Source organism: Boleophthalmus pectinirostris, unplaced genomic scaffold (assembly GCF_026225935.1).
Source record: "Boleophthalmus pectinirostris isolate CB_2022bp ecotype Guang Dong unplaced genomic scaffold, ASM2622593v1 HiC_scaffold_3, whole genome shotgun sequence".
NCBI classification, from domain to species: domain Eukaryota; kingdom Metazoa; phylum Chordata; class Actinopteri; order Gobiiformes; family Gobiidae; genus Boleophthalmus; species Boleophthalmus pectinirostris.
In genome coordinates, this window is record NW_026571299.1 from 15,767,462 (window position 1) to 15,782,198 (window position 14,737).

The 14,737-nt window shown below is 36.8% G+C and overlaps 2 protein-coding genes across 2 annotated transcripts; both read right to left on the bottom strand.

The window, feature by feature from the left end:
* Window positions 1-325: 325 nt before the first annotated feature.
* LOC110173750 (retinol dehydrogenase 5 (11-cis/9-cis)) lies at window positions 326-10,226 on the bottom strand. Its single transcript, XM_020939761.2, is given in 7 exon segments — window positions 326-1,035; window positions 1,835-1,998; window positions 3,271-3,529; window positions 4,119-4,334; window positions 4,337-4,440; window positions 8,209-8,278; window positions 9,534-10,226. Coding segments are annotated over 6 exon segments (996 nt in total). The 5' UTR covers window positions 8,241-8,278; window positions 9,534-10,226; the 3' UTR covers window positions 326-814.
* A 294-nt stretch (window positions 10,227-10,520) lies between these two features.
* On the bottom strand, window positions 10,521-14,421 carry bloc1s1 (biogenesis of lysosomal organelles complex-1, subunit 1). Its single transcript, XM_020939764.2, has 4 exons — window positions 14,204-14,421; window positions 13,162-13,234; window positions 12,652-12,784; window positions 10,521-10,972 (listed from the first exon to the last, which is right to left on the bottom strand). The coding sequence occupies exons 1-4, from the start codon at window positions 14,268-14,270 to the stop codon at window positions 10,862-10,864; spliced, it is 384 nt and encodes a 127-aa protein (XP_020795423.1). The 5' UTR covers window positions 14,271-14,421; the 3' UTR covers window positions 10,521-10,861.
* Window positions 14,422-14,737: the final 316 nt, after the last annotated feature.

The window sequence follows — 14,737 nt, forward strand, 5'->3', positions numbered from 1 at the left end:
CACCTGTTTCTCAGTCCTAAAAGATATTTCAGCAGTAACAAAGCCTTTGACCTGTAACCTAAGATTACACTTTATATTTAGAACATGGTTGCACAGTTAGTTGAACTGAAATATGTCCCCAATTACTCTGCACATGAATTACTGACTACATGAAAAGTGCTCATAAATTACTACATCTATAAAAAGTAGAAGTCTGGAGAAGTTAACAACTCTAACTTGTTTATAAAGATAAGGTTACTTCAGATGTACAGTGGGAATTATAGCTCCATCTAGTGGCTCTAAAGTGCTATTCGTTTAGTGTTGTTAGTTAATATGGATTTTGGTTCAGTTTGGGGGAATGACTTTCCATTTTTATCAGTTTTATTATGTTGGCATAACGCAATAATAGAGTGACATAATTTGTTAGTTACATAGGCATTTCACATTTCTTCATTGTTCTATATTAACAGACAGCAGAAGGCACTGAAGGGTGTAACATTCATAACAATTGGTTACACAGTACAATGGTACAGACATAAATACACATAAAAGTATATATTGCATATTCTACAGTTTAAAGGTTCACTGGTTAGATCTGTGGAAAGGTGAGTTCACTTACAGTAAGAAAGCAAATATTTTGAACAATAAAAACCTGTAACAAAATATATGTATGCAAATAAATTTAATACTATAGTGTGGAATATTCAAGCCAAAGCAAAAACATTTCCAGTGAGACATGGAAGTGGTGGACCCCCAACCAGAAAAGTTACATAGTGCACCTTTAACTTCTGTGTGCAATCAAAACAACACAAAACCTTGTAAATCTGATCTTGGCTTAGACACTTTTTGAAGGACGTGGCAGCACCAGTTTGAGTCCCAGGTCAACCACGAACGAGGGCATGTATGAGAGGGGAATCCAGAGCAGTTTGGCATCCCACCCGGCGCTGTATCTGGTCCTGGGATGGGCAGCGGAGATGGCGTGCTCCATACAGTTGGTAACTTTGGAGAGGTCAGAGTCACACACAGCGTTCATGATCAGCCGCTGCACTTGGATGTCTAGAAATGAACAGAAAATGTTATTTCAGCATGGTATCTTCAATGTATTTTTAGAAGTAGGAAGTGAATGAATGATATCTCTCAGAATTTTTTATACTGTTTCACATCAGTCCTGCCCACACCCTCTGTCGTGCCTCAAGCCCATTTGTGATCGTGCAATCAGATTGGTTTATTTTTCAGTGATGCATGCGAAACAAAGCAGCTCACTGGTCACATATACAGGAAAATAAAAAAGTAACATGTACTAGAAATTATCTGACGTGTGATATTTTTGGTGAGATCAAAGTATTTGTAGCTACAGCCCTTTTACTGTCTTCAATAGCAGTGCAATATTTGTATTCATACATACAAGATAGGAGGGCATTTTACACTAACTTACCCAAAAACATATTAAATTATGATATAGTTTCTTCACCCTAAATTTACTAGTTTCCATGTCTCATATTAGATACCCACTCAAAGCTCAAAATGCTGTGTTCCACCTTGTGATGTCATGTACTGGTAGTTTTCACGTGAACCCCTACATTTTACCTTTAGTTTAGTAAAGATTGTCAATTCCAGGACTGAAATTATCCAAATGATTTTAGTGAAGGTGTATGGAGTTTTAAAACACAGTGGAGTACTTCCTGTATTACCCCATGACATCACAAAACACAACTCCATGTGATGAGGAAACAACAATATAACATGGATCAGGAAATAGCATAATATGGGCTCTTTAAGTGTCTGTGCTTCATTTAGGCTAATTAAAGTGTAGTTATTATAAAATGTTACTTATAGTATTAACTGCAGTACTCACACTTGTCCAGATACTTGTCTCCGTAGCTGGCTTGTACTTCTGGGCTGAGCTGGTTCCAGAGGCGGTGCAGCTCTCTCTCTATAGGCTCCAGACTGGTCACGGCTGTCTTGAAAAACCCCGGTTCAATGATGCAGACATTCACCCCAAAGTAGTTTATATCCCTCCTGAAAACACAAGGCGAGGCAAGGAAATGAAGTGGATGACAAAAGAAAGCTTGCGCAAAGTTTAATAAAGGGCAGAGCGCCAAGAGTCTTGGTGTATAAAAGGATATTAAGTTAATTTTGAGAGATGGTGGCTTGGTGAGGTTACTACAAAGCAAAAGGGAGGCTAGATAAACTCAGGGCAAGTTTTTTTTTATTAGAATATTGAGAGATTTAAAAATGCTTTAAAATCAGGACTGCTATGACTTTTTAGTCAAAAATAGACTAAAATAAAAGCACATTCATTTTCATTTTGGTGCTGTTTATTGCACTTAAAACATAGACAAACATGCATCCTTACTTTGAACGGGCTTGCATTTCCACAAACTTGAGTCTCGTTATGTGTGAAGGAGGTCATCTTCCTGTTTGTAACCATGGACATTGTATTTCTTTGGCTATAATCTTTCACAGTATGGCCATAGACTGTATATATAAATGGCATAAAATGAATGTTCAACAAAGAATGTTCTGAAGTATGGCTTTAACATTCTATTTCCATGGAACCATGCAAGTGCGATGCATTTAGAGATTACAAATATTCTGTAGCTAAAAATAAAAATGGCTTGAAAAACATGCATTCTTACACTGAGCGGGGTTGTCTCTCCTCTCTTCTCTTGACACAGAAATAAATAGGTTTACAACCATCATTACAATCACAATCATATCATTGTTGTAGTGTCTGCCTATGACCTCTTGTATAAAGCTGAGATTTTATTACTTATTTTTCTATTTTGACTTGTACATATACTTTTATATAATTATGTCTTATTTGACACTTGGCTCTATTTTTTGCCACTTATTTTGAAATTCTTATTACCATTTATATTTTTTTACTCTTTGTTATTATATTATATTGTGATGTGTGAATTAGTGTGTCCAAATATTTTCCCTTGTGGATTAATAAAGTTTGTCTAAGTCTAAGTCTCTAACCATACTGTGGAATTCCAGGGAAACCAAAGTCTTTGTGGAGCCAATCAGGTGGTGCATGAGAAAAGTTACATAGTATATCTTTAACTTATAGTGGTCCCCATATTAAAAAACAATAACAGAAAAATGTGTTTGAAAAGTTGGAAAAGACTTTGTGTGGCCTCCCCATTGCTTTGTAGTAACCTCACCAAGCAGATCCATATCTCTCTCAAAATCAAATCGAATGGAATCCTGCAGTACAAGCTGAGTGCAATTTAAAAAAATGTTTTTTTTTTTCTTGGTTTGATAAATCCAACACTCAAGTCAAACCTGAGACAGTCAGAGAAAGCCTCCACCGCAAACTTGGAGATACAGTATCCTCCTCCGTTTGCAGCCACCCGCCCCAGCACTGACGCCACGTTCACGATTCGACCTCGGGCTTTCTTGATGAGGGGCAGAAAGGTCATCGTCATGGCGATCACTCCATCCATGTTGACTCTGAGCGTGCTGTGGAAGTCCTCTATTTTCATCCACTCAGACGGACCCATGGGTAGCGCCCGGCCTGCGTTGTTGACAATACCCCAAAGTCCTGGAAGAGATGGAAAAACACAGCAAAACAAGAGCTGATTCTGTTATTATTTATTATACATACCCTTTACTTTTTAGGCAACAGCAAGTTTACAGTCATTGGATAAAACAAAATAGAGATGTCAGTGGTTGGCAATTCAACTCCCATGTCTAACCAATGCATGTTGTTGTCCTTGAGCAAGACACTTTACCCACCTTGCCTATGTATGAATGCAATGTGTGTGTGTGTACTTTAGAAGCAGACATAGCTACAGTATAGAACTTTTTGATTAAAAAAAAAAAAATCATTATACATTAAGATTTTTTCATTATAGATGTTTTTTTGCACTTACAAATGCAGAAAAACATCCATCTGAGTGGGCTAACATCTTGACAAACATGATTCTTATTTGGCCCACAGGAGGTTTATTTATCTTCATCAACTTATCATGGTTTTAACTTTTTATTTCCATAGAAGAGGTTGTCATTACAGTTACATACTATCAAGAAGACCTATCTACACAAACGGTACACTGATGTCGCTCTTTCTACCTCATTGTGTTTGAAAAGAGAAATTGTATATTTATAAAGTGCATTTTTACTTTTCTTACCCTTATCTCCAACTTCCTTCCTAGTCCACTCCATTGCTTTCTGTATGCTGTCCTGGCTTGTCACATTTAGCGAGACAGTTTTCAGTTTGGAGCTTGACACCCTCTTCAGATCATCGGCGCCCTTCTCCGTCAGACATCCGGCCAGAACACAGAATCCTTTACGATCCAACTTCCTGCAGAGGAGGTTTCCAAATCCCGAATCGCAGCCGGTCACAAAACATACTTCTCTCCGATGTTATCCACTTCAACACTGTCTCTGTACAGCCACACCAGCACCCACAGGACCGCAAATGTGCCTGAGATGTACAACCAAGCATTTTCCCTATGAAAAAAAAAAGAAAAAATTGACATAATGTTAGTTTACTGATAGCTGATGTCATTATTATTCCTAGGGTGTGAAGCTAAATTAAAGCACTGCTCTATCTAAAGTGCTGTTATTTAAAGGTGTGTATCTTTTCTGGTGGAGGGTCCGTCAAATACTTTTTTCATAACATTGGTAACGTTGCCATAAAATATTTAAAAGGTAAATTCATAAATGTTGACCCTGATAATTTCTATCAGTAACCCAGGAACTAAACCCAGGAACCCAGTATTATTGGTCTGTAAAAAACTGTGATGGTGTTCTGTAATGTATTTCTATTGCTGGAATGTTTCCATGGTGCACACATTAGAGAGCACAGACAAAAAAGGGTTTAAGATAGTCTGAAAACTCAAGAAGAAATACAAAACAAAACATTTTCAGGAGCCTGTGATCAATATGAGCGTTCATGGTCCAGTTTAGGTGCTTGATTTTCAATAAATAATAATAATTTTCATATATATTTTTTCATATATATATATATATATATATATATATATATATATATATATATATATATATATATATATATACACATATAATAATAAAGGTGCATCAGTTTTATATAGCGCTTTTCTGGACACTCATAGACACTTTACAGGGCATTATTCATTCACTGCACACTCTGTAGTGCTAAGCTACTATTGTAGCCGCAGCTGCCCTGGGGCAGACTGACGGACGTGATGCTGCCAATCTTCACCCTCAGCCCCTCCGACTGCACACCATTTTCATACTAAGCATTGTGGGTGAAGTGCCTTGCCTAAGGACACAACTACAGTTTTGGCGACTGGTGCCCCACTTTGGCACCTGATTTTTCCAGTGGTCTCCCATCCAAGTACTAACGAGGCAGCCCTGCTTAGCTTCTGAAATCTGACGGGATCAGGCTTTGACAAGTCAGCTTTTACTGGTCAGATTATGTTAAAATAAAGATAAAATTAAACCTTATTATTATTAATTTGTCTAATTATTAGCCTAATTTGAATAAGAAAGCTTTAAACAATGTAGTGCTTTCAGTTAGTTTCACACCTCCAGGAAATGTTGAGCTGCTGCAAAGTGTCAGTAGTTTGGGTTCATTTGACATCATAACAGTGACGAATCACAATAGGGCAAAACTTGGCTGGAGGACAGGTCAGAATTTTAAAGTGGAATTTGCTGTTTAATTGTGAGATTGCAGATTGTTTGACCTAGTTTATGGCTAATATCTCCTGTCCAAATGAAAGAAAAACTGCAAGAACAGAAATTATTTTTTTCACAATAGCTTCAGAAAGTGGAGTAATTTTTTCCTCCAAAAATGTGATTGTTATCAGTTGAAAGGAAACTATACTAAACTATAAGATTAGTATGGTAGGTTTGTGGAGCCAATCCCTAACAGATAATTATAAGGTTCAAAATTTACGAATAATAATGGATATTTTCAAAAAACATTAAATCTCCCATAGACTTATATTGACCCCTGACCTCCATCTGAAATTATGACATCATCAAACTCATGATCAAATACAACCTATGGGTCTCAGCTTCCTCTTATATGCAACATTTTTTCCCCATTCAAAAGACATACGCAGTTTAAATTGTTATTCACTATGGCAACAGTCCTAACCTATTACAAGCCTGACTCTTATAAAGATGCATCAGTTTTTTATTGCGCTTTTCGGGACACTCATAGACACTTCACAGAGTATTCTTCATTCACTGCACACTTGGTGGTGGTAAACTACTATTGTAGCAAAAGCTGTCCTGTGGCAGACTAATGGAAGCAAGGCTGCCAATCTGCGCCCTTGGCCCCTCCAACCACCTCCATCACTCACACACTCCACTTTCAAGGCACTTCACCCACATTGCCTAGTGTGGGTGAAGTGCCTTGCCTAAGGACACAATTACAATTTAGGCAACTGGTGCCCCCCTGTGGCATCTGATTTTCCTAGTGGTCTTCCATCCAAGTACTAATGAAGCCCAGCCCTACTTAGCTTCTGAATTCTGACAGGATCAGACTTTGACAAGCCAATATGTCAGCTTTTCCTGGACAGATTATGTTAAAATAAAGATCAGATTAAACCTAATTAATTTGAAGAAAGCTTCAAACAAAGTAGAGCTTTCAATTAGTTTAACACCTCCAGGAAATGTTGAGCTGCTGCAAAGTGTCAGTAGTTTGGGTTTATTTGACATTACAACAGAATCACAATAGATCAATACTGGGCTGGAGGACAGGTCAGAATTTTAAAGTGGAATTTGCTGTTCAATTGATTGCAGATTGTTTGACCTAGTTTATGGTTAATATCTCCTGTCCAAATGAAAGAAAAACTGCAAGAACAGAAATTATTTTTTCACAATAGCTTCAGAAAGTGGAGTAATTTTAACCCCAAAAATCTGATTGTTGTCAGGGGAAACTATACTTAACTATAAGATTAATATGGCAGGTTTGTGGAGTCAGTCCCTAATAAATAATGATGAGGTTCAACATTTGTGGATAATAATTTGGAATATTTTCCTTATATTGACCCCTCACCTCCATCTGAAATTATGACATCATCAAACTCATGATCAAATCAAATACAACCTATGGGTCTCAGCTTCCTGTTGTCTGCAATGTTTTTTCACCATTCAAAAGACATATGCAGTTTAAATTGTTAATTGGCAACAGTCCTAACCTATTACAAGCCTGACTCTTGTAAAGATCCATCAGTTTTATATAGCACTTTTCTGGACACTCAGACATTTCACAGAGCATTCTTTATTCAATGCATGCTCGGTGGTGGTAAACTACTATTGTAGCAACAACTGTCCTGGGACAGACTGATGAAAGCGAGGCTGCCAATCTGTGCCCTCAGCTCCTCTATCCACCTCCATCAATCACACACACACCACTTTCATACTAGGCAATGTGGGTGAAGTGCCTTGCTTAAGCACACGACTAAGTTTTGGTGACTGGCGCCCCCCTGTGGCACCTGATTTTTCCAGTGGTCTCCCATCCACGAACTTACGAGGCCCAGCCCTGCTTAGCTTCTGAAATCTGACAGAATCAGACTTTGACAAGCCAATATGTCATCTTTCCCTGGACAGATTAGGTTAAAATAAAGATCAGATTAAGTCTAATTTGAATAAGAAAGCTTCAAACAAAGTAGATTTTTCAGCTAGTTTCACACCTCGAGGAAATGTTGATCAGCTGCAAAGTATCAGTAGTTTGGGTTTATTTGACATTACAACAGAATTACAAGAGACTGACTGGGCTGGAGGACAGGTCAGAATTTTAAAGTGGAATTTGCTGTATAACTGTGAGATTTCAGATAGTTTGACCTAGTTTATGGTTCATATCTCCTGTCCAAATGAAAAAAAAAAAAACTGAAAGAAAGTGGGATCATTTTAACCTCAAAAATGTGACTGTTGTCACCTTAAAGAAAACTATACTAAACTAAACTATAAGATTAATATGGCAGGTTTGTGGACCTAATCCCTAACAAATAATGATCAGGTTCAATATTTGTGGATAATAATTTTGGATATTTTAGTTAAATTGACCCCTGACCCCTACCTGAAATTATGACATCATCAAACTCACGATTGAGTATAACCTGTGGGTCTCAGCTTCCTGTTATCTGCAACATTTTTTCCCCATTCAAAAGATATATGCAGTTTAAATTGTTAATCGCTATGGCAACAGTCCTAATCTATTCATCATTCTGAGACTAATGGATTTCGAATGCATTAAAAAGTAAATGTTTTGTTTTTACTTACCCCAAAAGATCATAAATTATCTGTGTGTCCATACTGCCCGGTTAGTTCAAACTGTCTGGAGTTTGGAGACCTGTTGGATAAACAACATTGCGCAAATACTGATAAGACAAGCTAGAAAATCTGGTTTACTGGGTTGCTACGGTACTTTTGATTTCATAATATGACCAAGTATGAGCGAAATAGTGGTGGTAATACGTAACTGCATTTGGCACATGTGAAATCCTTGGTTAATACTCTTACGGTGGGGAGAGAGGTATTTGTGGAGGAGGGGGTCAACTGGGAGAAGGCTGCATTGTTTTCAGGTATAAATTTAATGCCTGTGACAAAGCTGCTTAAAGTGCTCGGGGCTCAGACCAATTATTTTTTCAGGCATATTGAATAAAAAGCAAACGCATTATAATAACAAAAAAATAATGTGCTGTTTTTTTATTATTTTTGTTTTGAAACAACAGTAATATTTTAAATTGTCAAATAAGTGGATTGCTTAGAGTCTCTCATCAGAACATTAAGTTGGTTAGTGCTGGTGTAGTAGTAGCAGTAGTAGTAGTAGTAGCAGCAGCAGCAGCAAAAGCAGTTGTAACAGCAGTAGTTGCAAGAGTAGTAGTCGCAGTAGTAGTAGCAGCAGTAGCAGTAGTTGTAGTTCTTATTCTATTATTATATTAGTTGTAGTAGAAGAAGCAGGTTTAGTAGCAGTAGTAGCATTAGCAGTAGCAAATGCAGTAATTACAGTAATAATTCTAGCAGTAGTAGTAGTAGTAGTGGTGGTAGTAGTAGCAGCAACAGCAGTAGTTATAGAAGTTGCAATAGTCCTTCTAGTAGTAGTAGCAGTAGCAGCAAAAGCGGTTGTAGCACCGGTAGTTACAAGAGTAGTAGTTGTACTAGTTAATAATTATATAGTTGTAGTTTTTCTAGTAGTAGTACTACTAGTAGTAGCAGCAGCAACAGCAGCAGTAGTAGTAATTCTAGTAGTAGTAATAGTAGCAGTAGCAGTAGCAGCAGCAGTAGTATAAGTAGTAGTAGTGGTAATCATAGTAATCATAGTAGTAGCAGTAACTCCAGAGTTACTACAAATTGAGTTTGCTGCATGAGGTAGGGTAAACTTTGTTCTTTTTACATAAAAAAGAAAAAAGCTACAAGTGGTACTCATTATGTGGCTGTTTTGGCTAAAATGACTCATTCTAAAGTTCACCAGTCACCACAACTGTATTTAACACATATATTTAAAAACATGTTTTCAATGCAAAAAAACTTAAGATAACTTAAATCCTAAAACATACTATTCTCTATGCTGGTTTATAGAGTGATTAGAGAATATCTGCTCCTACCTTGTTTTGAGGTGCTGGCTGGCACTCCCACACCTTTCCCTTCCTGGTGACTCTTGTGTCTTAGCTCCACGAGACCGGGCCCAGGAACCTTTATCCCTGTGGTTGATCCTTTAAGACAAGTCCGCGATCTGTAATCCACAATCCGTAACACTGGGTTTGTGCAAGTCCGTAGAGAAAAAAAGCTGAAGTTTCACTGCCAATCGCACATGAATGGGTTGTTTTATGGTCCCACTAGATTACAGCATAGCTGAAGTTTACCTTTGCCTGGACATAAATACTTCTAATATTGATGGTGTATGATGTGTTCGTGTCCAGCTGCAATCTGCCATTTTAAAATGTAGAGAAAAATAAACAACGCATTAACCTCACGTCACCTCTCTGTTAGTTCCCATGGTTGACAAATATGCGCATGTGTGTTACATTACCACGTGTAATGACATAACCCCACACAAACCACACTTTTTGGCAACATTTTCAGCTCCTTGGTCTGATTATAAAAATGTGTTGCAAAACTTTCCACTCAAAGACCAGAAACTATCATAATCTTTCATATCGGCTATAATTTTATAAATAGCTGAGCCAGATTTTACCATTTACTATTGGGTACCTGTTGATCTGTGATTTCAGTACATTACAATGCATGTTTGATTTTTGCTTTTTTTAGGGTAAACTTCGATATTGATACAACCATTTCTATTTAACATGTGCAACTCTAAGGAAATAACTGGATACTCAATTTAGATTTTGATACAATAATTATATTATTATTATTATTATTTTTTTTTTTTTAAAATACAAAGAACTTTCAATACAAAATAATAGTTTATTAGTAATTTATTATTCATTATGTGGTTTATTTTTATGTCATTTTTCAGTATTAATGACAGATGCTAGTTTTAGTTTTAATTAGTACCTGGGTATTGACTTACTGTATTTGACAACCATACTCACTATTGAGATAAAAATGTACTGCTGAATATACACAAATGAGGGACAATATGTATAACATTTATTTTAACGGTTCAAGCATGATAAAAAAACAAACAAACAAAAATTGCGCTGTACAAATAACATTAGCATTAGACTGATATCATCATAATTTAACTTGTGCGTTTTATTTTAACGCACAAACCATGGCATTATAATTTATTACTTTAAATATTTGGCCTTGACAGACACATTAGCCATATCATATGCAGTCCTCCAGTTCAGCCCAAATTCTTCCAAATTTCAGGACAAGCGATGGTACCATTATCCAGATCTAATGAAGCAACTGTCTTCATATTATCTTGGTAGATTTGGTAGTGAAATGTCTATTATTTCCGGCACTACGTGGATGCTGTTTGGAGCTGACCTTTGTGCACATACTCCAAGGCCGTAGCGATGGTTCTCATGTCCAGTTCAATACTGCGAGCCCAGTTCTCTACATCACCAATTTCCTGACAAAAAAATAAAAACAGAATTATTATATGTTTGTATGTCAGTATTAAGACGGATAGTGGCAAAATGCTTTTCTCCTTGGAGATGTCATTGGTATGGTATTACCTTTTACTATCCTCATGGAGACCAAACCAATTTACAGGTCAGATATGTGTAGAGGTGAACCCGTTCATGATCAGAATGACTACGTTTCAAAGTATTTTTGAGTTATAAAATCACCTATAATTGAATAAATGTAAGTTAGAGCTGTTTAATGTTATACTGTGGAATATTCCAGGCAGAGCAAAGACATGTCCATAGAAACAAGCAGGTGACAGATCCCCAATCAAAAATTTACATAGTGCACCTTTAAAGTAAGTTTGTAATATAAGTGTTTCAAGGTGCAGTAAGTAACATTTTCTGGCAGAGAGTTTGCCATTTGCTTGTCTCCCTGGAGATGCTATTGCTTTGCTTGGAATGTTTTACAGTATAGCACTAAACTTCTTCATGGAAACAAGCAGGTCAGATCTGTGAGGTGATCCTACTCACAAAGATTGCATGTTTTTCAAGTTTTTTTTGTAATTAAACAAATGCTAGATAGACATATTTAATGCCATAGTGTGGAATATATTAACAAATGTTTTACAAGTTGCTTAACTGAATACTGAACATTGAACATTGCCAGTCCAGCAAAGATGATGTCATGGTGTAAATTCAATTACTGCTGCACCTGTCAAATCCTCTCAGACCGACTCGCAAGTGACAAGCCTTCAATGATCTAATCTGATTTTCTCATCAAAAAGCAGGCCCCTGTCACCTGAACTCACTTTTATTAGTGAATAGTTCATTTGGGCAATGTGGCATTTGTGTGGCAAAGTTATTGTATCAAAATGAAAGGGCTACTGTAATTTTTCTGGTAGGGTCCACCACCTTCTTGTCTCCATGGAGATTTATCTGGAATGTTCAATACAATGTGGTATAAAACATATTTAATGTTTGTGTACCTCATTTTTTCCCCCCATGTATCTGAGCAGAAATTGTCTTGCCTGAGCATAGATATATTGTATAAGAAGCTCTTGAGATCAAAATAAGTCTGCTGTGTACTGGCTGCATCTAATTAGGAAGCATTGTATTGTCCGATAAGCAAGTGCATGTTAGCATGCTTTACCGTCACATCACTATTGTAAAAAGATCTTACAAACTCATCACAGTGAATAATTAGGATGACTGGACTGCATTAAGTAAACCTAGGTACTGTAAACCTAGTTCTGTTTTTCATGTTTCTAAGAGTAAAAATCAGATACTCCTCAGATGCAAGCAAGATACACTCTGGGACAAGTAACAGGTCAGATCTGTGGAAGGGTGAGAGGGCTCATAGTAAAAATGCATGTATTTGAAGGTAGTCATACCCTTTAATTGAATACATGTAAGACATACTGTGAAATGTTTCAGGCAACACAATAACAACTCCATTGAAACATGCAGGTAGTGGGTCTCCCACCAAAAAGGTTACATACCACATCTTTAAAAAATAAATGAACACAAAATAAACCATACAAATTTTCTATTTTGCCATTTAAATCTCGCTCTCCCAATTGTTGTCTGCGCATGGGATAGAGAGAAGCATAATTTTGATTCGTTTGCATGTTTAGTACATGTGAAGAAATTGACAATAAAGCTAACTTTAACCTTAACCTACCTTTAGGGCCTGGTTAAAGCCCTCCACCATACTGATCCATTGGGCGGTCTGCTTGGAAAACTGGCTTGCTTGGACTTGCAGTGTCTTAACTTCATGGTCCAACTTGCGTTGATTCACATATGCCTGGGCCACTCTGGATTTAATCAGAAAATAATAATGAACATGATTAAATAATAAGCATTATTAAACATTATTAAAGATTAAACGTAATTCTATTTGAGTAGTAAACACCTGTGCCAAGATTTAGTATTATTGTTTGACATGTATGCTGTACTAGAAAACCAAGTCAAAATCTTTCCAGTCATGGGCACATTTCACAGATTAATCTTTGTTCTAACACAATCTATAAGCTGATTTTCATACTTGCATCACAGGTTTTCAAAACTTCATGAGATATTTTAACACATCAGCCATTTTCCTCCTGTTAAGTGGTTTGTGTAAAATAGAATCCAGTGTGAAAGCTGCTCTTGTTGCTTTATAAAGATAAAGAGAAAAACCAAGTGAGATTACCCAACATTCAGATGGTCCACAAGGGCTTCTGTCAGGCACGTGGCTGCAGCTATGGCTTCACGTCTGCGTTTTTCTGCAACAAGAAACATGTTGTATATAAATAGTTGGGTCACATACAGCAGATTTTTGTGGTCGTTTACAGATGCAGAATGTAAAGATGTCATACTTTCAGATGAGGGGGAAGAGCAAATTTGCCATAATAATTACATTGTGGTTTCATAAGAAATATTCAAAATGAACATTCATTCAGTCCTTATTGTTTCTATTACTGACTAGACCTTGTCACTATATTATAATAGAAATCTGAATTTTAACAATGTTGATTTTAGCTACACTACAACTGTATTAAATGTAGGTAATGAAGTGACGTCATCTGAACCAATCGCATTCAATATATTTTGAAAGTTAAAAATGACATATAATTAGGGTAACCAGACTTTCACACCTGGGTTGGGATGGTTGGTATAAATAAAATTGTGAAAAGAGCGTGTAACATTGTGGATGCTTGCGTCATAAGCTGAGGGACTTCTGATGCTTTATTGTCATTTGCAAAAATGGTTTTCCGTATTTTAGCTAAACAAATTATAATTTATGCTCCCCTTTACTGTTGGCAACGATATGATTAATCAAAAAATGTGATAGTCCTGGTTTAGACCTGATGTAGTCCTGGTTTATTCTTAGTTTAGTCTTGGTTTAGACCTCGTTTAGTTTATATTGGTCAAACATAGGGACACCTGCGACATTTCTTGTATAAAAATTGGACAAATCGCTTGTTTTGGGTAAATATGCTGGGGCAGGGGACACAGAGCTCAAAACTGGGACTGTCCCGGGTAAACAAGGGGCATCTGATCACCCTACATACAATGCAAACACTTTTACAACAAATTTTGATGGTTACCCTACAAAGTGCAGGTCTATTTGACTTTTACGTAGAAACACATACGCACTCAAGTGAATCTGAGAGGCCATAATCTACACTAAATGGAGAAACGAGATTTGTTTTTAGCTTAGAGTGTAGTTAGCATTAGCTCTTGTCACGTACCTTGCAGCTCTTTCCGCTCGTTTTGCTTCGCCTGGTGCTCCTTCAGTAAACGAGACAGCATCTTCATTTGATAAAAAGTGAGTTACAGTTACCTTTAAACGGGACTGATGATCATTTCACTTGGAAAAACAAAGATCTTTCAGATATTCAGCCCAAAAAAGCTCGGGACCATGGACAGAGTCACGCGATCTTAGCGTCATCTATGGGCGTGTGCCGGGTGTCGCTCACTCGTGACAGGAGCGCCATCTTCTGGACTTCGTTGTGTACTACATTACATTCAGAAGTGATCATTTATTTATTTATTCATTTATTTAAAAAAGAATAAAATGCATAACCTTGAGTTAAGAAAGCAATATTAATACCGCAATGAAAAAAAAAAAAAAAAAAAAAGAGCAGGGTGTATAAGATTTATCTTCTTCCTGTTCCGTTTGTTCGTGCAGCAAAGACAAGGCAAATAATGATTGGAATATGTATTTATGTTAATTATCAGATTTTTGTTGTTGTTGTTGCTGTTGTTATTCTCTTTAAATTGAT

Coding starts and splice junctions, on each gene's coding strand:
- bloc1s1 (XM_020939764.2), bottom strand. CDS start 14,270: ATGAAGATGCTGTCTCGTTTACTGAAGGAGCACCAGGCGAAGCAAAAC. Junction 12,785..13,161: donor GTGGACCATCTGAATGTTGG/GTAATCTCACTT, acceptor GATTAAATCCAG/AGTGGCCCAGGCATATGTGA. Junction 10,973..12,651: donor GCTTTAACCAGGCCCTAAAG/GTAGGTTAAGGT, acceptor TTTTTTTGTCAG/GAAATTGGTGATGTAGAGAA.